The following is a 25,093-nucleotide window of genomic DNA, read 5'->3' on the forward strand; positions in this document are numbered from 1 at the left end:
AAAACCCCACCGGCAAACTGCGGAACCTTTGAACCGAGTCCGCGGGCCTCTAGGGGAAGTAGAGCGGAAGGGACTTGTCAGGACGTTTTTGGAAACAGGAAAGGAAAGGGAGGAGCGAGGAACTATGGCTGCCGTGGTAGCTCTTTTCGGTGGGCTAGGGAAGAGAAAGTTTACGCGTTTCCCAACGGCTTTTGTCTGCCTCACAAATCCCGGGACTTGTGCAGGTAAAGTCTCCATATCCTATGCTTGCTTTTTTGTAGCATTGCAGCCATTGATTTAGGTCTAGTTAGGTCGTTGGAGTCGTCGCTGTTAGCTAAAGGACGCAGGTGTTTAGGCGATTATTTCTCCAAAAGAAGTGGGCATCTGTAATGGCCCCTATTTTAAATGACTAGTATTTTAAAGCTGAAGAGGGCGTGAGATGTCGTCCAGTACAGTGTTTTAACGTACGAGGAGCGATTCTCAAAAAGAGGCAGGGACTCCCCCAAGATTTTCAGGTAGACTTGGTAAGGAAGGAGCATTTTCAGAGTCACCTAGGAGCAAATCGCAGATATCCTAGGGCCCCAGATCAGGGCGAAAGTGTGACATAGGCCACGGAATCTATCACTTCTGCACTTTTATCTGCTTTGTGCTTTTTTTGTAGTCTGTTTTCATTTTCCCTTTGGTATGACAATGCCTTTCAGTTTGCATTAAAATCTGTCCTTACCCACGGAGAGAAGGGGAAATAAATTTCAAGAACAGGTGAGAGGCTGTATGGCTAGGGGTATATATGCCCTTTTCCCAACGCCCCAGAAAGCATTTTTATCCTAAGTCCACCACTGCCTCAAACCTAAAGGCCCTTTATTTTACGGTTAGTAATAATGAATATAAACCTTTTACATTGTGTCCCTTAGTTCATCTTGCCTCAACAGAAACACAATCTTTCCTTAGATGCTGAGCTAACAAAAAATACTTTGTTGCTGTTTCTTTTTAATTGCAGTGCTGTGGAGAAGTTGTTCACAATATAAACAGGTAACCAGCAGTGAGGACCTGGTAAGAATTTTTTTTTCTTCCTTTTAATAAGATATTTGCAACTAAGACCAGATTATGTCTTAGCTGTTTTGAACAGAGTTCAGCTGAAGGACAAAGACAATCAAAATGATAATCATTAATCTGAGTTTGAAAATTGTAATTTATTGATGAGTAGTCACTTAAGTGAACTTTGAAGTAAGAGAATTCCTAGATTGTTAGCAAGAAGCATGACTTCTGTAACACCGTATTTTTCTTTCTAGATATGTGCTTTGGGAATTTTAAAAGGTAGTTTTGATGCATGCTGTAATTGCAGGAAGTCCAACAAAAGGGTTGTACAAAGTTTACCCATACCTTGACTCCCTGTCCTCATTTCAAATTCAATTCTATTTTTATCTTAGTCATTAAAGGTTTATGTCAGGACATTAGTTTCTTCTAAACTGTAGATGTATGTTTTTTATGGATTTCAAGTACTAGTATTGAATTTAGGCAGTATAGCTTTTCTTGCTACATACAAAGACAATTTGATACTAGTTAGACCACATAAAGGAGAAGGAAATGGCAACCCACTCCAGTATTTTTGCCTGGAGAATCCCAGGGACGGGGGAGCCTGGTGGGCTGCCGTCTATGGGGTTGCACAGTGTTGGACACGACTGAAGCGACTTAGCAGCAGCAGCAGCAGCAGACCACATAAAACACATAGAGAAGGAATAGTCATTACACGTGAGTTGAATGTAAGTTGAATTAGGAACATTTGAGGAATTAGAAGATATCAAAGAACTCCTCTAGTCCCTTTGAGCATCCATCTTGGTCATCTAACTCACACCATAGTCAAGAGAGTAAATGAAGTTACCAGAGCTTCTCTTTAGGTCCTTAAATCCCAGTGAGACTCATGAAAGCTAAGGGTTCCTCAGAAAAAGGCACAAAGCCCCATTTATTTGAAGTTTTGAGTACAACTACAGGGGTTCAAGACTTCAAAGCCATTTCTAGATTCAGAAGCTGTATACTGGAGACACCTAAAGTGATTTTAGGACGGAGGTCTTGTGATGGAAGCTTTAGAAGCAGTAGTGAACAAAGAAAAACCAAAAAGGCTGACACAAACTTATAAAACAGTCCAGGACTTTTAAATTGTTATAAAACAATTTTATACTACTATAAAATTGTAGTAAAGAAAAACAATAAACCTGCGTAGTGTTACAGTAAGCTGTGGAGACACTGGGGCTGGTTGACAGAGGTAAAGAACCCTCCTGCCAGTGCGGGAGACATAAGGAGACGTGGGTTTAGTCCCTGGGCCGGGAAGATCCGCTGGGGGAGGAAATGGCAACCCACTCCAGTATTCTTGCGTGGAGAATCCCATGGGCAGAGGAGCCTGGCGGACTACAGTCGATGGGTCATAAGGAGTTGGACACGATTGAAGTAACTTAGCACACACATGGGGGCACTGTCTTTTTGTAACACAAAAATATCAGTAAAACATCTGGAGAAATATAGGAGTGGATTCAGAGATTATACTGTTTAAGAATTGCATATCTTATTTGTTGTGCTGTTTTTAAGTATAAGACTTTTTAGTCACCTAACAATCTGAGCAGAGCATTTTTAATCACTTACTGAAGATTTTATTTTTTTTCCTCCTATAAACCCTTTTCCCCCCAAAGATTGTATTTTTCACAGATTCGTCCTCCATCAATTAATCCCTCCTTAGCCAAACTAAAACTTGTACAAAATATATGAGTACACTCAAACTTTAAAATGGTATTTTTCAGAAATAACTGTTTTTCTTTTGTAAGCCAGACTGTTATTTATTCATTTTAACAGTAAGAAAGGTACAACTAATCCCTTGGAGAGATTTAAATGTGGTACCCTAAGATTTTTTGATTCAAAGTTAACACAAAAAACATTATCAGATTTTTGTTTTTTTCTTTATGCTAGCCTATTCCAATGGAAAATCCTTATAAGGAGCCTCTGAAAAAATGTATCTTGTGTGAAAAACGTGTAGATTATAAGAATGTACAGGTGAGATCTGGTTTTACTTCACTGTGATACTTGATTTGGGACTTTTGCTCTTTTATTAATACAGTAGAGAACCAAGTCAGTTTTTATAATGGGCTTTGTGTAGGGGTGACTGTTTCAGCAGCTTCAAAACTTCAAATCTGGTTATACTTGCATGTATAAGGCATGTGTTTTATTCAAATTGGAACCTCTGGGCTGTCCTTCCTTTACTCTTAATCATCTCAGTGTTTCTTGTTTTTTACTTTGCCCCAAACCTCTTAACAGTAGCTCCCTGTGGCAGTGATTCTAAGTCGGTGGAGTTGAGTAGTTAGGGAAAAGCTCCTCTGTTGAAGTTGATATCTGTACCTCACCACCAGTATCACTATTTTGAATTCATTTTATCTGTTGTCGAGTGCTCAGCAGATTAAGAGTGGCAAATTTGGAAAAAAAAAAAAAATAAAAGTGGCAAATTTGGGGGAGAAGATGGTATCGGAGTTAAGTATACTGACAGTCGTATACAGTGATAGCTTCTTTGGTGGGAGAAAACCCAAGAAACTGTAAAATGCAAGTATTCGGATTAATAAAACATAAGTAACAGCAAATGGCCTGATACACCTGTACATCTTGAAGACCTCACTGTAGTCTGATATTATGGGATAGTCTATCATAACAGTTGGAATGTTCTGTACCTTGGTATAAGCAGCAGTGCTTTAGAAAAGTTATCTGTGGAAAAGTGAAGAAAACAGCTTTAGCACTGAAAGAACATGCTCATTAATCTGTTGTATAGATTTTTTTTGACACACTGGGGAAGAGATATTAACTTTCACAATTACTTTGGTTATTTTAAAGATGATCTGTTAATAGAATGAACATAATTCAGTGTTTTTATTCATATGTTTGAAGTTGGTCTAAAATTTATTAATAAGCCTTTTATAGCTTGAAGGTGATATAAGGTGTTTTGAAATTTATACAAGATTGAATAACAAGTGTATTAACATAAAATTTTTTTCCTTTCCAAATACAACTCAAACCAGCTTTTATCCCAGTTTATTTCTCCATTTACTGGATGCATTTATGGAAGGCACATAACAGGTATTTTGTTTTCTATTACAGCAACTTAAATGTAGATAAGCCTACTTCTGTTATTAAAAAAAAAAAAAAACTGGCAGATTTTCAAATATTGCCACAAATTACTATTAGACCAAAAACTATGTGTACTTTGAGAAAGTCTCTTCTGAGGCCAAAAGGGTAATTATTTTGCATATCTTCTTATACTCAGTTAACTATAGGGTGACAACATGTAGAGAAACTAGGGGCCTATTGCCTACAGGCCAAATCAGATCTGCCACCTGCTAAATAGCTAAGTTTCCACAAGTCTGAGCTACAAGAGCAGAATTAATGATGACAGAGACTGCAGCCCACAAAGCCCAAGATACTCTCAGGCTCTATACAGTTTTCCAGCCCTTCTGTGACATAATTGCCATGCATTTTGAATATTGGTATTTTTTTATGAATAAGAAAGTATTTTCTTTCATAGGTCTTTGTGGGAAGAAACAAAAAGAAATCACAAAAGCAATTAAGAGAGCTCAAATATTGGGTAAGAGCATCCAAAACACTGAATTATGCTAAACAAGATTTTGCTCATTGTCTTTTGTGAAGAACTTTCATTCTCTCTTCACAGGGTTTATGCCAGTTACCTACAAGGATCCTGCCTATCTCAAAGACCCTAAAGTTTGTAACATCAAATATAGGGAGTAAATTATATAAAGTTATTGTCAATAAACGTATTTTGCAATAAGTGGTTGTATGGTGCTAATACTGGCTCAAACTATAAGATTTAATAACCACTGAGTAGAAAAACTAACAGGCTAAATCTTGTGAAACTATAAAGTATTAAGTTTTTAATTCTTATAGTAATTTGGAATCATGAGGAAAGTGTTTCAGGAGTGAAGCTTCCTCTTCATATCAGAATGTTCACTAGGGTAATCAGATTATTTAAAATGTTAATACTTGTCACATTTACACACACATATATTTTAAAATGTTAACACTTGTTACATTTAACATACACATATTTTAAAAATTGTTACTGTGGGGTCTTCACCTAAATCTGGCCCTCCCAAACAGTTCATTCAACACACTACAAACACGGCAGGGCTGACTTGTACTGGAACTTGACTTTATGCCCAGATTCTGTGTTGTAAACAGGATTGTAGAGTATGGGTGCAGGACAGTGGAATGCTTATGTAATGTACAAATCCCACAGGACAGGGTGTAGATTTGAAATTGTCAAAGACTTCCTAACAAGCAGGTAAGTAAGCTTGATTAGGACCAGGCGTCTTCTCTCTGCAGAGATGTCACTTGGGGATTGACAGTGGACCCAACACTCAGCTCTGGGCTAGTCTATCATAAACTAGTGGTGTCCTCTAAATAAGCCAATCCATAGGCAATCTGTGCTATGTCTCTTATTCCAGTAATACAAACAAATCCCCCAAAGACAGAGAATAATGAGAAAAAAACATCTTACAAGCATTGTTTTTCTCTTTTTCATTCCCTGAAGGATGGGACATCAGCTTATTTTAAAAATAGAACCCTATTTCTTCTCCTGTCCTGCACTTATGTAACCAGTAAAGCAATCCCAACAGCAACTCATGATTTGCACACATCATCCCAGGTACTATGTGGGCTCCATAAGCGCCCCACAGTAACTAATGTATGTTAACACATAAATAAAAGATGGCAGCACATTCATAGCTAATATAAAAAAAAAAAAAAACATCACTTAGGAAGTCACTGATGGAAGAGCAATGGTCAACGTGTGGGTTCAGCATTCCACCTGGACAGTAAAACATGATGTGTCTTCCTGGGAAATTCAGTTACAGAAAAGACATACAAAAACCAGACCATCAAAGTGCTCTTAACCAACCTCCACTTAACCAACTCACTGAACAGGGGCTTTACATCCTCCTTAAAAACCACATGGAAGCCCACAACTCTCTCTTACCTGTTGAGTTCTGTATTACCAAGAATTATTTTGTTGCCAGACCTGTGTCAGTTCTGTTTTTGTACTGATGAATATAAGCATTAAAAAGTTACTACTGCAATGAAAACCAAGTAAACTTTGAGACCTGATTAAAGAGAACTAGCGTTTAAAAAAAGTCAAATTAGGTGTGGTTAAGACAAACAACATTGGAAATGGGAAATGAAAAAACCCTAGTAGCATTTTGTACTTAGGCTGCTTTGCAAATTTGTTTAAAGAATCTAAAACTGGGACTTACGTAAGTAATGGGTGTGATTTACTTAGGAACTCCAACTGTTAGTTGCTCAGTTGTGTTCGACTCTGTGTGACCCCCTGGACTGTAGACTGCCAGGCTTCTCTGTCCATGTAATTCTCCAGGCAAGAATACTAGAATGGGTATTCTTCCCTTCTCCAGGGGATCTTCCCAACCCAGGGACTGAACCCAGTCTCTCGTACTGCAGGCAGATTCTTTACCATCTGAGGTACCAGGGCCAGGGAAGCCCAGGAAATCCAATACATCCATAAAAATGTTCCTGGCCCTACAAAAGTTTGACAAATGAATATATATTTCTGCTTTAAGTTAAAATGAAATCTCTGTGATAGACACCATCCACATTTATTTATATGTATCATTTGAGTCCCACTTAATGGGCTTTTTCACCTAACTGAACAAGTGCTGATCCAAACACACTGCATTACCAGGCTTGTTCTGTACTCAAAGATTCTGGACTGATTCAATTTAAAGTATTTTATAAAATAAATGCACTAGAACTTCCCTATGTGTTACTGCAAAGAGCTGAACACAGTAAAAAAAAATACATTTGGCTTTCCCCTTCAGCTGATCAAAATTCTCCTTTGGGCCCCAAAGCATCAGAAGGTAGGAGACTGTGGATATTCACCAGAACCCTTCATTCTCTCCATCTCTTCATCAGTTTCTGGGCTGCTCAGTGGGGATGCTTTTTCTTGGTTACTACTATTAGTATATGTTTTAGAGGGTCTGTTCTGTATCTCTCCCAGCCGTGACTTCTTGAACTGCCACCCATCATCCATGTCTGAGGCTTTCCTCTTGGTTACCGGCAGGGCACTACGAGCTGGACTCGCTTCAGGAAAGTCTGTGTATTCCACCATTAGGGTTAGATTGTGGACCCCACTGAGAGGGTGGGTGGTAGTACAGCTACTTCCAGAAATGCGCCTATTTTTCAAGGAGATAACACATGAATGGAGAAGTTCACAATCCGGAAAAAAGGTCCGTAAAGCTTGACAAAGCAAAATGTTCTCCTGAGGGTCTTTTTGGACATTCTTCTCTCCTAAACAAGCAAACAAACAGTTCAACATACGGGATCTGTACTACAAAGCTCCTGTATTTAATTGTAGGTAAAGTCAAAAGGACTTTAAAGAATTCTGCCAGATTACCTAAATTAAGAAAAATGGTAATCCCAAATTTGTATGTCACACTATCCTAATAGGAAATTAAAGTTATATTTCTTAATATCAAGATAGTATAGCTACAGTAGTACCATGTTCTTTGTTGGGTGGGTTTTAAGAATATTAGTAGAAGTTGTTTTTAATCCCCAGGTGGCAAGTTCATCAGTTAGTGAAGTCACCTCATCCATAATTCTAATCTGAGAATTTTCCTTTAAAGCAAGGAACGTAGTGATAACGTGAACTTTCTACTTACGTGTTGCTTGCAACTGTGCTTGTTTTCTTTTTTTAATTTCTCCTTTTAATCTGTTTACATCATTTAGTAGTTTTTCTACAGCTCTCTCACTGTGTTCTACTTTTTCGCATATACTCTGCAAAATAAAATAATTTAAGGGCACAGCTAAAGTTCCAAATTGTTACTACAGTCTAGGTTCACAAACAATACAAAATCTTTCATAGCATATAACACTGATTATTCCTCTTTAACATTTTATTTTGCAGTTTTCTGAAGGAATAAGTTCCCACTTATACAGTTCTATCATTCATGTTATTTCCTAGATAATACAGACAAAAGATATTTAACTTGCTTTGAAACATTACTTTGAGATGCATAGTTACTGCAAACCTAACATTAAGAAACTAACAATAAGTATGAAAAAAAGTAAATTGTTTTACAAAATAAAACTACTGATGATTTTAATTCCTGTAAAACTTGTTGAAATGCAGAGTGGTCTTAATGTGTCATCAGTTTTTTGTTTTTTTTTTTTAATTTTTTAATTTTTTGTCATCAGTTTTTTTAAGTACTAACACCCTTTGACTCAGTGATTTCATTTTGGGAATATATCTTAAATAAGAAACAAAAATTTATATATGATGATGGTTCTCAGTATCAGATCAAAACAACTAATTTCCAATTATAGTGTAGTAAGCCTGTTTTAGTGCATACCTTATGGCACTTCTACCCAGCCTACTTCTCATGAACTTACACACCCTGCCCTTAAGAGTTCACCAGTAACCTTTCACCAACCTGACCCAAGCAGAAATACTACAACAGCCAACTGGCAAGTCCCAATCTCTCAAACAGAAGAGGTCTAAATGCAGAAGCTATAGGTTAGCTGCTCTCTGGTCAGCCAGTGGGTGAGTAAACAAGATCGGTAGAGACTGTGAAGGAACCCAGCGTGCAGACACAGGAAGTCCAGATGGCATCCGAGCTCCTGGTTCTAGTTCCTTCCTAGGCTCACAGACCTCTCCGTTCCCTAAATTAGCCCAAGTTGGTACTTTTAACATAAGAAGTCTAATATACCACTCTAAGAAATATACTATTAAAAGGAACTAAAATATGAGAAATTAATGATACATCAAATAAAAATCATGACACAAATTTCTGTCCCCATTACTGTGCACAGTACAAAAGCACGTATGTGTTAGGGGAAAACTGAAGAATGTGACAAAGTGCAAACAGTGCACTTACAGTGGTAAGATTCTTGACGATTCTCTGTTTTCTAAAGTTCATATAATGTAGTTCATATTTAAAAAAAAAAGCACATTATTACTAGTGTGTAAAATGTATTAACCCCGTTTCTCTGGGTGCACTGTACTGATGAGTACGGTGGCCACGGAGCATGCTACTCAGATCCCCATCTGCAGGAAGCACAGCTGACCGGTGGCTCCTGCTGCTATCCTTTTAGTTCTACTGCTGGTGTACGCTTAGGTCATGCTCCCCCTGGGCCTCTCAGCCAATGACTGAGCACAGTGAGGGTATGAGAGTCTATTCCTATAGGACACCTTTGCTCAGACTCTGCATCACCTGGCTGAAGTTTTTCTGGCCGTGGAGTCCACAGCTCTTCCTACCCCCTTCATCCCCCTTCCCGTCTCCTCTCTCAGGTGTCAGACTTAACATGGCAAGTCTCCCTGCCACTCTTGGGCTCTCCCCTGTATTCTTCAAAGGCCTAACAAGCCACCTGCACGTCTGAATGCCCATGTTGGTGTCTACTTCTCAAGGGACCTGAGTGGACACAGTGAGACAGCTCAGTACTGTGGCAATTTGCTTCTCCTTTTATCCTGTGAAAGGGTCATATATCCCTGCCTACTACCATGGCAGCCTCTGGCCAGTAAAATGTGAGAGGAGGTAGGTAACATGCCAGCTCTGAGCAGAAGTTCTAAGAGCTGCTGTGAATTCCCACCAGCTTTACTGCTCTTTTCCCTTTGTCATGAGATGAACATGTCCCACATAAGGGCTGGACCCCAGAATGAAGATGACATTTAGAACAGAAGCAGAGATGCAGCCTAGACACAATGTGAATCAGACAACTTTTATTTCTGTCGATCACTGAGATGGAGGTCTTCATTAATGAAGCTAAACTAATACAAAAACTTATGTGTAGTCAACTATGAAGCTGTCCTCTGAGTATATATTCAGTGATCAATGTGACATGAAATGTAAGAGATTTTTAAAATGTTTTAACTGGAGGATTATTAACTGCTTTACAATGTTGTGTTGGTTTCATCAGCCATACGTACGTGCATGTCCCTTCCCCCTTGAATCTCCCTCCCACCTCTCCACCCCCATCCACCCCTCTAGGTTGTCCCAAGCACTGGGTTGAGCCCCTTGCACAGCGACTTCCTGCTGGCTATCTGTTTTGCATGGTAATGTGTGTGTTTGAGTGCTACTTTGTCCATTCATCTCACCCTCTCCTTCCCCCACTGTGTCCACAAGTCTGTTCTATAAGAGATTTTTAAATGTTTAACTTACCTTTAATTCATCTTGTAAAGAACTATACATTTCATTTATCTTCTGCACCTCCTTTAAAGATCCATCTTCTTTAAAAAATTCAGAGCTATAAAAAAATTACCATTTCTTCCAGGCAAATGTACAGAATTCATTTTAATAATACAATGAAAAAACTTCTTTGTAGTTGAGGAACAATAGAAGATTGTTTTTATTGGTTTTGCAGGGACCACAATTTTGTTAACCTATTTGTATACAGCAAAACCAACCAGAAAACCTAGTTCATCTATCTTCACCTCAGCAAACTTTTTAGTCTCCTAAATACTATTTCCAGGACTCAAAGGAGAGGTTAAGTGAAAGCAGAGAAAGACTGAAGGAGATGGGTAGAGGACGGATCTGTCTTGGCAATGCCATCAGTCAGTTATCTTACTAAGTTCAAGTCATCATTGATTGAAAAAAGCAACATTACATATATATAAAAGAAAAACAATTCTAAGGCACGCTTTATAAAACTCCCAACTGAAGATAAATATAAAACTTTGTGTCTTAAAATCAATGAAACATGGTATTCAATTTCAATAAGGCACTGTTTAAGCACTGTGGGAACACAAAGATAAATAAAATCGAGTTCATTAGTCTCATAAAATTTACATTTAGTAAGTACCCTACAGTACCAGTGTTGTGATTCCTGCCATTCATTATTCCCTTACTGTTCACAAAACTTAAAGCTCCACAGCCAACAACAGTGTGAGTCTTGACTAAAGCCTCATTTTTTAAGTTTAATATACAATCTATTTTTTACCTTTATAATCTGAACTGCTGCCTTAGGAAATTATTGTTTTGGGGCTAGCTCCTTATTCTAAGAGTAAATATCACAATATGTAGGCTGTACACTACCACCCCCTTTTGTATTTGACAAATGGACAGATGCTGGAAGGAAATACAGAGAAGTTAAATTGTTTACTTAAGTAAGCTTGAGTAATGTGGCCATTCGTCAGTTTTCCTTTCATTTTTATTCTCTCGTGTAATAAAAAATTAACTTCAAAAAATGAGTTAAGTTTAGTGGGAAAGCAGTTGAGGAGTCTCACCTGTGTGTTTTTACTGCTCGACTGAAACCAGCAGACGTACAGGAACCAGATGCAGTTTTATAACCCAGCTGTTCGGACATGCCCAGATTGGCCACCACTAAAGGTATCCTATGAAAAAGTCTGAAGAAATAAAAATTTTAAAAATAAATTAAAAATAAAGTGAAAAACTAGCATCTAGTTATTAGTAGAGACTACCTTTTCCTACAAGATTAAAAAACAAACCCCATCCCTTACTACTTACGTAAGAAAAAATTTATTGATTTGAGCAAATAGCTTTTAAAAATTGTGAGATGTGCATAGTGTAAGATTATTGTGTGAAAAAATACTTTAATGGCTATTTTAACTGATCACCACACGTGAAAATAAGGTATTACCACTGCGATTCATCCTATCTTTCATGAATTACTCTTCACTGGTACTCTGTGAACTTCATTTTCATACTCTATGAAAATGCTGTCTATATTTCCTGTGGAGAGTCCTATTAACTCATTTTGGTGGATCAACAAGAAACACTTTGTTTCCTGGCAGAGGTTAAGAGAAAAGCTGCTCAGGTACACAGGCTTCAGTTCTACATTATATTCCTTAGCAACTGATACCTAAAGCATGCGTATTTTTTCCACCTTATGGCAAATAACAGCAAATTCTCAGTGTCAGAAACTCAAGTCATCATTCCACTGTTGTTTAGTTGCTAAGTCGTGTCCAGCTCTTGTGACCCCAGGGACTGTAGTCCACCAGGCTCCTCTGTCCATGGGATTCTGCAGACAAGAATACTGGTGTGGGTTGCCATACTGGACTTCTAATTTCCTCATCCGACCTTCATTTTCCTATCTATAAAGAACCAATGTTAAAACAGACCAAAAAGAATCACTGTGACAACCTAATGCCAATATACGAAAACAGTAAGCCATAAAAAGTACAATGAAAATATTGAGCGCATTTTTCTGTTATCTGAAAACAGCCAGTAACTGGCCCACATTTACCCTTTCTGAGGCTTATATAAGGCGTGCTCCAGTCGATGAGTAGAGCAGCTTTCTGTTATTATACTTGGTGTTAATAACAGAAAAACAAGTTCCTGGCTTGAAAGATGCTGCTGTAAGTTTCTGTGAAGCAGTCTTTCTCTAAATGTCATGATCTGGTCTGAATGACGTCGCAATTTGTACCAACCAACCACATCCTGAAAGAAATAATATATCAGGTGTATACCTTCATGGTTACAATTATTATGTGTCTTACTGTCATAATTAAGTAATGAAACTGACAATCTTAAAAATGGCTTAATATTCAGCAAGATTTGGAGCCTAAATAAAACATACACTTAAGATTATGCTTTAACCTTATACATAGTGTGCAAACTGACTTGCAGTTAAATTAGTTCCCATTCAGTTAACAGTGCTACAATTTTATTCAATATGGATTAAAGGAAAAATTCTTAACTTCCTCTAGTTCTCTTATGGCATTTTATATCTTAAATCTTAATCTTTAGTCAAAATTTAAATGAAGAAAATGTCAATGAAAACCAATTAACTTCCTGTCTGGATCCTTGGTTTGCTAAGGAAGTAAACTGAAGCAAATAGCTTTTAATTGACATTTATACAACAGGCATGTTATCACAGATTTCATTGCAAGATTAAGATCATATGGAAGGGTTTTGTAAATTATAACATGCTAAACAAATGTGTTGTTAGTATCACTAAACCTTTTTCTTCAAACTGGAAAAATTCTCATTTACTGGAAACAGTACTAAAAGAGAAAAACAACCACTTTGGAGATCTCTGACAGTTTCAGCAACTAATTTTAATGTTTGAGTGTTTAAATTGAGAAAATTAAAATTACTTTTACTTAAAAACTAAAACATTTTTACAAGTACATTTTTTAAAATTTACTTTTAATTGAAGGATAATTGGTTTACAATGTTGTGCTGTTTTCTGCCATACATCAACATGAGTCAGGCACAGTTATACATATATCCCTTCTCTCTGAAACCTCCCTCCCACCCCATCCCACCCCATCCACCCCTCTAGGTTGTTACAGAGCCCAGGTATGAGTTTGCTGAGTCATACAGCAAATTCCCACTGGCTATCTATTTTCAATATGGTAGTGTATGTTTCCATGTGACTATCTCCATTCATCCTACCCTCTCTTTCCTCCCCTCCTCTCCCCTCCGTGTCCATAAGTCTGTTCTCTGTGTCTGCGTCTCCACTGCAGCCCTGCAAATAGGTTCATCTCTACCATCTTTCTAGATTCCATATATATGCATTAATATACGATATCGGTTTTTCTCTTTCTGACTTACTTCATTCTGTATCTTAGGCTCTAGGTTCATCCACCTCATTAGAACGGACTCAAATGCGTTCCTTTTTATGGCTGAATAATACTGCATTGTATACATGTACCATAGCTGCGCTATCCACTCATCTGTCGATGGACATCTAGGGTTCCTCCATGTCCTAGCTATTTCCAAGCACATTTTTAAATACCCAAATAAAACTGGAGGAAAAGCTCAAACACTTTCAACAAGCGATGCTTTTTGAAAGAAACTTCTTTTACTAAATCTACTTTTATTCTCGACTAAGAGATCAAGAAGTTTTAAGGGGAAATAAGTACCAGGAAAAAATGTTGTCTTTGGACAAAAATGTTTTTTGATCATTCAACAAGTTTTAACTGAACACCAAGCAGGCTGGGGAGGATCCAGATGGGGTGCTGTGTGGGAAACCATCCCTGCGATAGCAGAAACTAACTGTAGCCATGGGAAAGGACGGCAGTGGCATGAGTCCCTAGTGATAAGCGGTGTGGGAAGGGGCATGGTGGGGATGGAGAAAAGGGAGACACTATGTAAGCCAGAACAGCCAGGAGGAGGAGAGAGCAAGATGAAGACTCTTAGTGACTAACCTTGCTTTCAGAGAAACCCCTCTGAATTTCTGGAAAGAACAAGTCTTTCCTCACCTGCTTTATAGAAGACTTTGTGAAGACAAATGCTGCTTGAAAGTTCTGTCAAAGTATTACACATTTTCAGGAGCTTACAATAATACATATAATACAAAAAGAGAAAGGGTAAATCAGGGAATACCTTCTTGACATTTGATAGTATTTTCTTCAGCGCCTGCTCATTTACTTCACCAGAAGAATTATAAAAGCTATAAAAGACAAAATTAAAGGCATTTGAAATAAACTAAAAATATGATGATTTTGTTGGCACTTTTAACTTCAGTTACTCCTAGCCCGACAACCCAACATTCATAGACTGACTTACCTGTTAGATGAAGTTCTAAAATAAATAGGAGAGAAAGCTCTCAAATGAACAGACTTAAAAGTGGTAGAAATATGTGGTCCGTAAGCAATTAAAAAGGAAAAGGAATGGAGAAACTTCAAGGGGTAAGTATGGGCACCACATTTTTTTTAACCTAAAACAAAACAAACTATCCATTAAATACAGGTATTTGTAAGTTCACATAGCTAGTTCACAATTTACATACTAAAACTTTTTTTACAATAATGACACATACAAAAGAATGTGTAATGAAGCAAATCAAAAAGAAAACAATTTATTCATTGGTAATTCCAAAAGCTATACTTAAATTAACAGAAGTGCTTTAGGAGTTGGTTGATTTTTTGGGGGGGTTGGGGAGGGGATAGGTATTAGTTTAGTGATCTCTGTTCTGTAGCTGGAATGTTAAATATAGATAGGAAATGTAGGGAGAAGTGAAAAGTATTTCTACAAGATTCTAAAGCACTGACTTCCAGCTTTCTTTCCCCTCCAGGGCTGGGAAATATTTTCCTCCCTTTTTAACTTCCATTCTAAGATCAACAATATTCTTTTTGATGATGAGATATCTGTTATGCCAAATTCCTGACAAATACAATTCACTGTAATAGGCTTTTACTCTAATCTGCACACTGAAAAAATTCAGCTACGTAAAAGTGAAAAAATATATCCTAATAGGCAATATACTTTTTCAACTTACAAAACAGACAAAATAAAGTGTTCTACCTCTAAAGGGGAACAGTTCAACTCACTGAACAGACTCTTCCATCTCACCTATTCATTCCAACATGAAAAATCTAAATACAAGAGTTTATTCCTGTGTTTTCTCTAGGATGATCCACTTCTGAGCTTCTCAAACTGGGAAACAAAGCAACATACCAGAATGTAAAACAAACAGCAGGAAAACAGTGTACATCTTCTGTGCAAGCACTAATTTACGTGAAGCTTTTGGGAAAGGGGGCATTTTTAAAAACAGAAATACACTGTGCAGCAGAATTCAAGTTAGACTGCTTAATTTTTTTTTAAGTGACTTTCAGTTTCAGGCTTCAATGGGCTGTTTTCCAGATTTCTGAGGTAAGAGGATCAGTAATTTCAGTAGAAAACATTAAAAAACAATGTATCAGAGCAGTGTTGATAAACCTGTGCTGTAAAAAGGCCAGAAAAGTAGATACCTTAGGCTTTGCAGAACAGTCTCTGTTACACATTTGTCCGTCATTTTAACTTAAAAAATATGTTATTTATGGAGGGCCACATAAAAACAGGTCATGGGGCCACAGTTTGCCACCCTGCATATTAGAATACAAAACTGAGTGCTAAGGCTTATCCAGCTCGGATTCCATGAAGTATGGTATTGAAAGACTGTTTAACACGTGTACCTGTATCATTTAAAACAAGAGAGAAACAGTACAGCATGCTGTAGGATTAGAACTTAGAAATCTGGATCCTTCTAGTTTTGCTCTACTGCTAACCTGTTGGTCATTCCGTCCCCTGCCCCACAATTCTGTAAACCTAAAAGGCTGAGGCATGGGTTCCTTATCACTGGATCAGACAGCGTCCTCAGCTCTAAGACTCTTAAAAGCTGGTCTAATTATGCAAAGTGGTTGCCAGGAGATACTGAATCACTTATTTTTTCATTCTCCCTCCTTAATCTATTCCTGCCCGAGAGTTCCTCAAGAAAGTACTCTTTATGAATCTCCACCAAGAATCCCTCATTCAAAAGGTATTTTCTCATACCCATTGTATATTAGGCAACACAGAGGAGCTGTGCCCCTTTCCAGTACAGCAGTTTAAGACCACACTAAGCCTCCAGCGATTTCTCACCTTAACACTCTGCTCCACCGCAACTCTCACACAACCTCAGAAATGGTGCATACAGTGTGACTCTAAGACATTCACGTACCGTTTACATAAACCATAAAGCTATTTCACCAAAACCACACCATACTGTTTTATGATTATAGTGGCTTACTTTATAGAAGTTCATTGATTTGTGTACTTTTCTATGTATTATAAACCTCAATGAAAACTTTTTAACAATATCACAGCCTATCAGGACTAAGAATACTACTACTATCTGTAGGGTTAAGAGCGTAGGTTTCCACCCTTGAAAAACAACAGGAAGCAGGTTAGATAAAGAACCTAACCAGTTAATAGACAAAAAGTAACATTAAAAAAACAGAAGTGAGGCAAAACCGGAATAAGATAGGAAAGAAGGGCTGCTGCTGATGGCATGAGAACATGTCACTGAGTTTACAGTATGTGATGAGGTGATGGGGGGGAGAAGCAAGAGCAATCCTCAAGGCAAATTGGTGCCTGGGAGAGGCAGTGAGGACCAGCTGAAGGAAGCAGATAAACACAGAGAAAGAACGGTTAGACAGGGCCAAAATGAAGAGGTGAATTTTCAGGTATTTAAAAAGTCTTTATTTTAATCTGTACCACCATGTATAACTTGTAACTAAGATACTTTGTTAGTTTTAAAGATTTACTTGCAGATAATAATTTTCACAATGGATTTCTGACTTGCTCTTACTACTCACCTAAAAAGCTGATAGCATGAAATGTATTTCTGAATGTCTGGGAAAAAAAAAAAAGAATGTTTAGTTATGATTACATTAATGATCACCTGAACAACATATATCAAGCATTTCATGCCAGGATTTACATTACTGTTATCTCATTTAATCCTGACAACAAACCCACATGATAGATGTGATTATTCCTTCCATTTTAAAGATGAGGCAACAGGCGGAGAGATTAAGTAGTTTACCTAAGCCACTGGTGGAGCCAGAATTTCAACCCAGAGCCTCACTTGTGACTAAAATCCTACATTCTTTCTAACTAGGTTTAACAATGGCTACACAAAAGACAAAGTCACAGTTGCTATATTCACTGAGTTCTGAAATGGTAATGCTCCAATTTTACCCAACTGATAAAAGTAGCTGTTAAAGGAATTATCTGTTATTCCAACTGGTTGTTTCACAAAGGATTTGTCAGTGTTAATTGTAGACTAGAGAAAAAATGTTCAACATCTCTTAAGAGGTGAATTTTATTCTCCTGTCTGTAGAAATACTACATCTAAATACATTTAAATTCTGGTAGTTGCAGATGCTGTGCAAACATTAAATTCTATCATATGAGACATCATTACAGATCACATAGGAAGCAATTCATGTAAGAAGTATCAAGATGAATATGGTGTTTCCTCTATCATTCCAAACTTTCAGATCCCTCAAGATTCAGTAGGGAACAGTGAAAAGAGTGAAAGACTCACATATGATCACACAAGACAATACAAGCTCTTCTAGGCACCCCATCTTTCTGTGTTTGTCAGAGAGCATTTACAGGATCACTGTTAACAGTCATCACCAATCTCTCAAACAGTTCCTGTGACGTGTCTTCTCCTTGGGGAGATCCTAGCCAAACTACCTGAAATTTCCTTAGTCACTTAAATCAAAGACATCAGTTTGATTATGGAGAATTTGTGAGTCTTCATCTATATGAGAAAACCCAACACCAAACTGCTGGAGAAGAATCTTTCAGGTAAATATCTGCAGGTTGTACTTTTTTCACTTATCAAACTGGTGAAGACTGAAAGATTTGATAATACCTAATGGTGATACGGCAATGGCACCCCACTCCAGCACTCTTGCCTGGAAAATCCCAAGGACGGAGGAGCCTGGTGGGCTGCAGTCCATGAGGCGGCTAAGAGTCAGGCACGACTGAGCAACTTCACTTTCCCTTTTCACTTTCATGCATTGGACAAGGAAATGGCAACCCACTCCAGTATTCTTGCCTGGAGAATCCCAGGGACAGAGGAGCCTAGTGGGCTGCTGTCTATGGGGGTCGCACAGAGTCGGACATGACTGAAGCAACTTAGCAGCAGCAGCAATGGTGATAAGGCCCAACCTTTGGGCTTCCCTGGTGGCTCAGAGAGTACAGAATCTGCCTGCAGTGCAGGGGATCTCAGTTCAATCCCTGGGTCAGGAAGATCCCCTGGAAAATGGAATGGCAGCCCACTCCAGTATTCTTGCCTGGGAAATCCCATGGACAGAGGAGTCTGGTGGGCTACAGTCCATGGGGTCTCAAAGAGGGCTGAGTGACTAACACTCCAGTTATTTAACCAGGAAGTTTTTTTAGTTCTCATCTTCCAAATTTTCTGCACCATTTTACATTTTACTCCAACCTGTTTTACTTTTTCTCTCTTGCTTATTCCGTCTTTTGCTGGACCATCTTCCTGCCACTTACATGTACGCAGGAACTATGTTTCACCCTTGTCTCCCGACACTAATCTTAATCTGCTTCCTATGTCTCACACTGTTTCTTGCTTTAGGGTATAGCCATATCTTTAAGAAATGAGTGCGATATAGTGTTCTAAAATTTGCCTTTAAAAATTCTTATCTATTCCTTAACAACTTAAAAGTAACTTATGCTGATCCCTTTCAGCATAAACTATCAAAATAGGAGACACAGAAATAAGTGACTCACCAATTGTATAAATAACTTCAACATCATCCATCTGGGAATCAGTGATGCTGTTCTTAGCTTCACCTTTCACTTCCCCAAGGAGAAAACCTTCCTAGGAGGATAAGAATAAGCAGAATATGGAAAACACCAATAGGATTACCATTCAGTCACTTAATTAACCAGTATTTCCCAAGACTTTTACAACATGGGTAAGTGTGTGCTACCAACAGGGGCATACTCAAAAGACCAGGGGCACTTCGGTTTACAAGGGACACATGACCAGTTTTAAAAACACCGGTAGAAGAGACTGTAAATACCACTGTGACTTTAGCACTCTTGGAAGCACAAAAGGCTTAAAGCCAGAAATGAGAGCACAGTGTTTAGGAAGGAGGAGCAGCACAGTCAGCCTTAGAAAAGAAGACTCCCGTTTGTAAGTGAAAGTTGCTCAGCTGTGTCCGACCAGCTGCGTCTGACGCTTTGCGACCCCATGGACTGTAGCCCACCAGGCTCCTCTGTCTGAATTCTTCAGGACAGGATACTGAAGTGGGTAGCTGTTTCCTTCTCCAGGAGATCTTCCCAACCTAGGGATCAAACCCAGATCTCCCACATTGAAGGTGGATTCTTTACTGGCTGATCCACCAGGGAAGCTCCATTTGTAAGGAAAGCTTACAGAGTCTGCCTGCCAATGCCAGAGACATGGGTTCGGTCCCTGGGTTGGGAAGATTCCCTGGAGAAGGAAAATGGCAACTGGCTCCAGCCTGGGAAAGCCCATGGACAGAGGACTCAGGTGGGCGACAGTCCATGGGGTCGAAAGAGCTGGACACAACTTAGCGACTAACCCACCACCCATCTGTAAGGAAATCATCATAGGTAGAAGGAACAGTGCCAATAACCGACCATCCTAAATGACCAGGGGCATAAATGGCACAGGCTTCTGAGAGTCAGTGGTGGCTTCTGCGCTAGGAAATGACACAGGGTGGGCTTTTTAGATTAAGAACTGTGCTCATAACTAATGAATTGGAAATCAATATCAGAGTCTGCTTTATAAAAGAGGAGCTTGGTTCTTTTTAAGATGTCGGCATTTTGCCACAACAGCAGTGACTTCTGTGAATTTCAGAGAATTCAATTATTTCTCTTGGTACATTTAGAGACAAAATGTGCTTGACAATGAATGTTTAATCTTTATAATTAGTTAAGACTATTTTTAAAAATTCATTAAAAGAAGAACGCAAAACAATGTTTCCACCAGGTGAGTCTTCATTAGAATCAAAGGGGAACGATCCACAATCTACTCTCTAGTGTTCTAGGCAAAGCCCTGGAAAAGAGACAACAGAAGACAATACAACTACCCAGAAAACCACCTTTCAAAGGCTTTAGGAAAAAGATCTGAGAAGCAAAGCCCTAACAGTACGGTACTTTGCAAGTGCTAATCCTTTAAGCTACACAGGATTAGCCCCATTCTGTTTATATTTACACTAAGATATTTGAAGATAATTTTCACAACACATGTATTTTAAATCATCATGTATTTGCTCTATGCTAGGTGTTAAGCTACAATGTAATTTAAATTTGCATACATGAAAGCTATCCATTCCAACCTTATTAGTTAAGTCACTCAGTCATGTACGACTCTTTGCGACCCCATGAATCGCAGCACGCCTGTCCATCACCAACTCCCAGAGTTCACTCAAACTCATGTCCATCGAGTTGGTGATGTGACAGCTCATCCTCGGTCGACCCCTTCTCCTCCTGCCCCCAATCCCTCCCAGCATCAAAGTCTTTTCCAATGAGTCAACTCTTCACATAAGGTGGCCAAAGTACTGGAGTTTCAGCTTCAGCATCAATCCTGCCAATGAACACCCAGGACTGATCTTCTTTAGAATGGTCTAGTTGGATCTCTTTGCAGTCCAAGGGATTCTCAAGAGTCTTCTCCAACACCACAGTTGAATTCTTCAGTGCTCAGCTTTCTTCACAGTCCAACTCTCACATCCATACATGACCACTGGAAAAACCATAGTCTTGACTAGATGGACCTTTGTTGGCAAAGTAATGTCTCTGCTTTTCAATATGCTGTCTAGGTTGGTCATAACTTTTCTTCCAAGGAGTAAGTGTCTTTTAATTTCATGGCTGCAGTCACCATCTGCAGTGATTTTGGAGCCCACAAAAGTAAAGTCTGACACTTTCCGCTGTTTCCCCATGTATCTGCCATGAAGTGATTATTAGGATTGCGCCAAAAAACTATTTTAGAAAAGACAAGCCTTTATTACAAAATAAAAGGCACAAAATTTAGCAGAAATCACAAAGCTCGGAACAGTACAATATTCTCTAAACCCTATTAGCAAGTTACTAAGCACTTCCCTGGTGGCTCAGACGGCCAAGAATCTGCCTGCAATGCAGGAGGCCTAGGTTCGATTCCTGGGTCAGGAAGATCCCCTGGAGAAAGGAATGGCAACCCACTCCAGTATTCTTGCCTGGAGAATACCAAGGACAGAGGAGCCTGGCAGGCTATACAACCCATAGGGTCGCAAAGAGTCGGCCACCACTGAACAACTAACACAAAACACTTACTCTTTATGACACTATTTCTCGGGCTCAAAGTTTTACAGTGGTTTTTAGTTTCATAATTGGAGAAGGAAATGGCAACCCACTCCAGTGTTATTGCCTGAAGAATCCCAGGGACGGGGGAGCCTGGTGGGCTGCCGTCCATGGGGTCGGCACAGAGTCGGACACGACTGAAGTGACTTAGCAGCAGTTAGTTTCATAAATATAAAAGTTAAAAATAGGCTATATTTAAAAAAACCTACTTCACTACTTAACTTTATCTAGAGGTTTTGAACCTAGGCAAAGTGTGAAGTCAGCATTTAAATATTTAATATTGGAGGTTATACTTAAATGTTTATAAGCGAAAGCTGAGGCCATAGCTTAATATATTTGACACCAACGCAAAGAAGTCAGATACCCGATATACATCTTCTCCGCGTACTAAGACTGACGCCAAAATAGCCACCGGTGGCATCATCCATCTTTCCTTTACAAGCCATCCATTTGAGCAAAGGTGCCCAGCTGCGGCTCCGCAAGGGAAACACCGAGTTGTCTGGGAAAACCACGGTCGGGAGCGAGGAGCAAGTTAACCCGCAACGTTCCGAGCCGCGGCGGGAACGCTGTGTGAACTTTCTATTCCTTCACGGCCGAGTTCGACCAGAAAAGGGGGACTGCCGAGAGACACGGGGGCGTGCGGGGCACAGAAACGCAAACACTGGTTGCGAGAGGGGAGCTGAACCTGGAGAAGAAATCTCTAGGAACTCCCGGGAGCGAGAGAAGGCAGCTCCGACGGCAGAGAGCCTGGGCGTCGGCGGCGGGGAGCCCACGGGCGGGACCCGAGCAGCGGCGGCCCGGAAGTCGCCCAAGCGCAGAGGGATGGGGGGGGCCCCTCCGAGGCGACGCCGGATCCCGCCCCCGCCCTCGGCTCACCGTGTCCGAGTCGGTGTTGAGGTGCTGGAAGGCGAGCGCGCCGAGCACAAATCCAGAGAGCACCGCCGACGTGCTCTCGGCCGCCATGCTTCCGTCGCCGCCGCGCGGCCCCAGGGGGCGGGGCGTGGGCGGGGCCGAGTGAGGAGGCGGAGTCACGCCAGGAGGCGGACCTACGCCTGCGCAGTGGCCACGGCGCGCTCCGCGGTGCCGCGGACCGGCGGGCGAGGCTCGGGCGCCCTCTGGTGGGAAGGCCGCGGCGAAGAGGTGGTAACTGATGCTCAGGTCCGTCTTTCTGGGTGTTGGGCAACTGCTCTGCCCAGGGCCAGGTATAGCGCCTTAGTAGCACTCAGGGGCCCTGGCATACAAACGAAAGTATGGAAGATGAAAACAGCTGGCAGAATAGAAGCATTGCCTAGTGGCATAATATCACAATGGAAATGCCACGTTTGGAGTTTTCACAGAGTCAGATGCTGCGCTTTACCATTTGAAACTTCTAGAATACTAAGGACAATGTCAGAGAATGTCTCTTCTAGAACTCTCTAGCGATGTTCCATCTCGTGGAGTGAGGGAGAGGGATGGATTTCTTTGAATGTTTGCTTTTAGAAAATTGAGGACTCAATTCAAAGAATATACAGACTGTTTAACCTTGTTCTGACAAGTTAGTGATAGTTATAAACATGCTGATGATCATTTGATAAGGGTGCTGCAGAAACCAGTAATTAAGAAACCAAGTACCACAGTCAGAGAGTTGGAGAACTCAGGTTTATTACGCTGGCGGACCCAGAGAAGTTAACACTCCAAGCTCTGAGCCCCGAACAAAGGGATTACAGAGTTTTTATACACAAACTATAGTGGGCATCACTAGCTGCTAATAGGCTGGTTTAAACTAAGGGGTTTTGCATAAACGGGAACAGTGGTCAAGATGGGGAGGGGGATGCCTGACCTTTCCACAGACAGGCATGATTAAGCAGGTTTGCAGGGGCTGGACAATTGGGAAGAGCAGACAAGGATGAGTGAGATTAGCTCCAGTTCCTAGTATTGTAAGTCCCCACTTTCTGAGACTACGTGACCTACGTGATCCAGACTTTGCAAGCGGCAAGCTGAATTACAGAAGTAGAATGAGCAGGAGGTTATTTAAAATTTTAACTTGCCGTCTTCAAGGGGAGTAGGAAGATTATGAATTAACACTTTTCCACACGTGATATGTAAAGCTATGGTTTTTAAATGAAAGCTAGCTATATATCAGACTACTGAATTAAATTAATATTGCTTGTTTCTGGGTTTTGTTGTGTAGCAGCCATATTTGACTAACATATTGAAGACATGTATAGCAGTAAAAGTTATGTTTTTTCTCTAAAATTAAGTTTCTTGCTGTCATTTCAGCAAAGTTACTGTTAATACAAAAAGATTTTCACTTAAGTTGTGATTTATAGGTAATAATGATATAAAGGATTAAAAACTTTTTAAAAGTTTGTCCAAGAGAATGAAAGTAAACCCTCACATACAAGAGCAAATGATTTTTGACATGGTTGCCAAGACAATTCATTGGGGGAAGGACAGGCTTTTCAATAAATGCAAAAGAATGTAATTAAACCCTGACTTTTTGCCATATACAATAATTAGCTCAAAATGAATTATATACCTAAATGAAAGACCTAAAACTAGCATTCATAGAAGAAAACATGGGGGGAATCTTCACGACAGTGGATTTGGCCATGATTTTTTTGTAGGTAACACCAAAGGAAAAAAAAGATGAATTTTATTTACTCATCAAATTAAAAACTTTGTCGATCAAACAACACTATCAGGAGACTGAAAAGGCAACGTACAGAATAGGAGAAGTATTTGTGAATCATGTATCTGATAAGGGATTAATATCCAGAGTACATATAAAGAGCTATAATTCAATGACAGCAGAAAAAAAACTTAGCAAAGGACTTGAGTAGACTTTTCTGTAAAGAAGATGCACAGGTTTCCCAGGTGGTGCTACTGCTAAAGAATCTACTTGCCAATGCAGGAGATGCAAGAGACCTGGTCTGATTCTTGGGTCAGAATCCTTGGAGTAGGAAAAGGCAACCCACTTCAGTATTCTTGCCTGGAAAAATTCCATGGACAGAGGAGCCTGGTGGGCTATGTCCATGGAGTTGCAAAGAGTCGGACATGACTTAATGACTGAGCATGCACTCAATAAGTACACGAAAAAATACTTAACATCACTAGTCATTCAGTCCAGTTCAGTTGGTCAGTTGTGAATTGCAGCACGCCAGGCCTCCCTGTCCATCACCAACTCCCTCAGTTCACTCAGACTCACGTCCATGGAGTCAGTGATGCCATCCAGCCATCTCATCCTCTGTCGTCCCCTTCTCCTCCTGCCCCCAATCCCTCCCAGCATCAAAGTCTTTTCCAATGAGTCAACTCTTCGCATGAGGGGGCCAAAGTACTGGAGTTTCAGCTTTAACATCACTCCTTCCAAAGAAATCCCAGGGCTGATCTCCTTTAGAATGGACTGGTTGGATCTCCTTGCAGTCCAAGGGACCCTCAAGAGTCTTCTCCAACACTACACTTCAAAAGCATCAATTCTTTGGCAGTCAGCCTTCTTCACAGTCCAACTCTCACATCCATACATGACCACTGGAAAAACCATA

At 39.8% G+C, this 25,093-nt stretch overlaps 2 protein-coding genes across 4 annotated transcripts; one reads left to right on the plus strand and one right to left on the minus strand.

Annotated features, from left to right (window-relative positions):
- Window positions 1–118: 118 nt before the first annotated feature.
- MRPS18C (mitochondrial ribosomal protein S18C) lies at window positions 119–4,752 on the plus strand. Of its 3 annotated transcripts, XM_068975011.1 has the most exons (5): window positions 119–224; window positions 977–1,029; window positions 4,029–4,086; window positions 4,532–4,591; window positions 4,676–4,752. In XM_068975011.1, exons 1-5 carry the CDS (start codon window positions 125–127, stop codon window positions 4,750–4,752), a joined length of 348 nt encoding a protein of 115 aa, XP_068831112.1. In that variant the 5' UTR covers window positions 119–124. The 3 variants fall into 3 exon arrangements, with proteins under 3 accessions (XP_068831112.1, XP_068831111.1, XP_068831113.1); XM_068975010.1 differs by lacking the exon at window positions 4,029–4,086 and adding an exon at window positions 2,935–3,018 and having other exon boundaries at window positions 4,532–4,688; XM_068975012.1 differs by lacking the exon at window positions 4,029–4,086 and having other exon boundaries at window positions 4,532–4,688.
- A 1,992-nt stretch (window positions 4,753–6,744) lies between these two features.
- Window positions 6,745–22,535, minus strand: ABRAXAS1 (abraxas 1, BRCA1 A complex subunit). The gene is made up of 9 exons (XM_068975547.1): window positions 22,449–22,535; window positions 18,999–19,089; window positions 17,051–17,087; window positions 14,319–14,385; window positions 12,232–12,425; window positions 11,252–11,371; window positions 10,188–10,272; window positions 7,692–7,806; window positions 6,745–7,320 (listed from the first exon to the last, which is right to left on the minus strand). Exons 1-9 carry the CDS (start codon window positions 22,533–22,535, stop codon window positions 6,884–6,886), a joined length of 1,233 nt encoding a protein of 410 aa, XP_068831648.1. The 3' UTR covers window positions 6,745–6,883.
- Window positions 22,536–25,093: the final 2,558 nt, after the last annotated feature.

Source organism: Capricornis sumatraensis, chromosome 7, assembly GCF_032405125.1.
Source record: "Capricornis sumatraensis isolate serow.1 chromosome 7, serow.2, whole genome shotgun sequence".
NCBI classification, from domain to species: domain Eukaryota; kingdom Metazoa; phylum Chordata; class Mammalia; order Artiodactyla; family Bovidae; genus Capricornis; species Capricornis sumatraensis.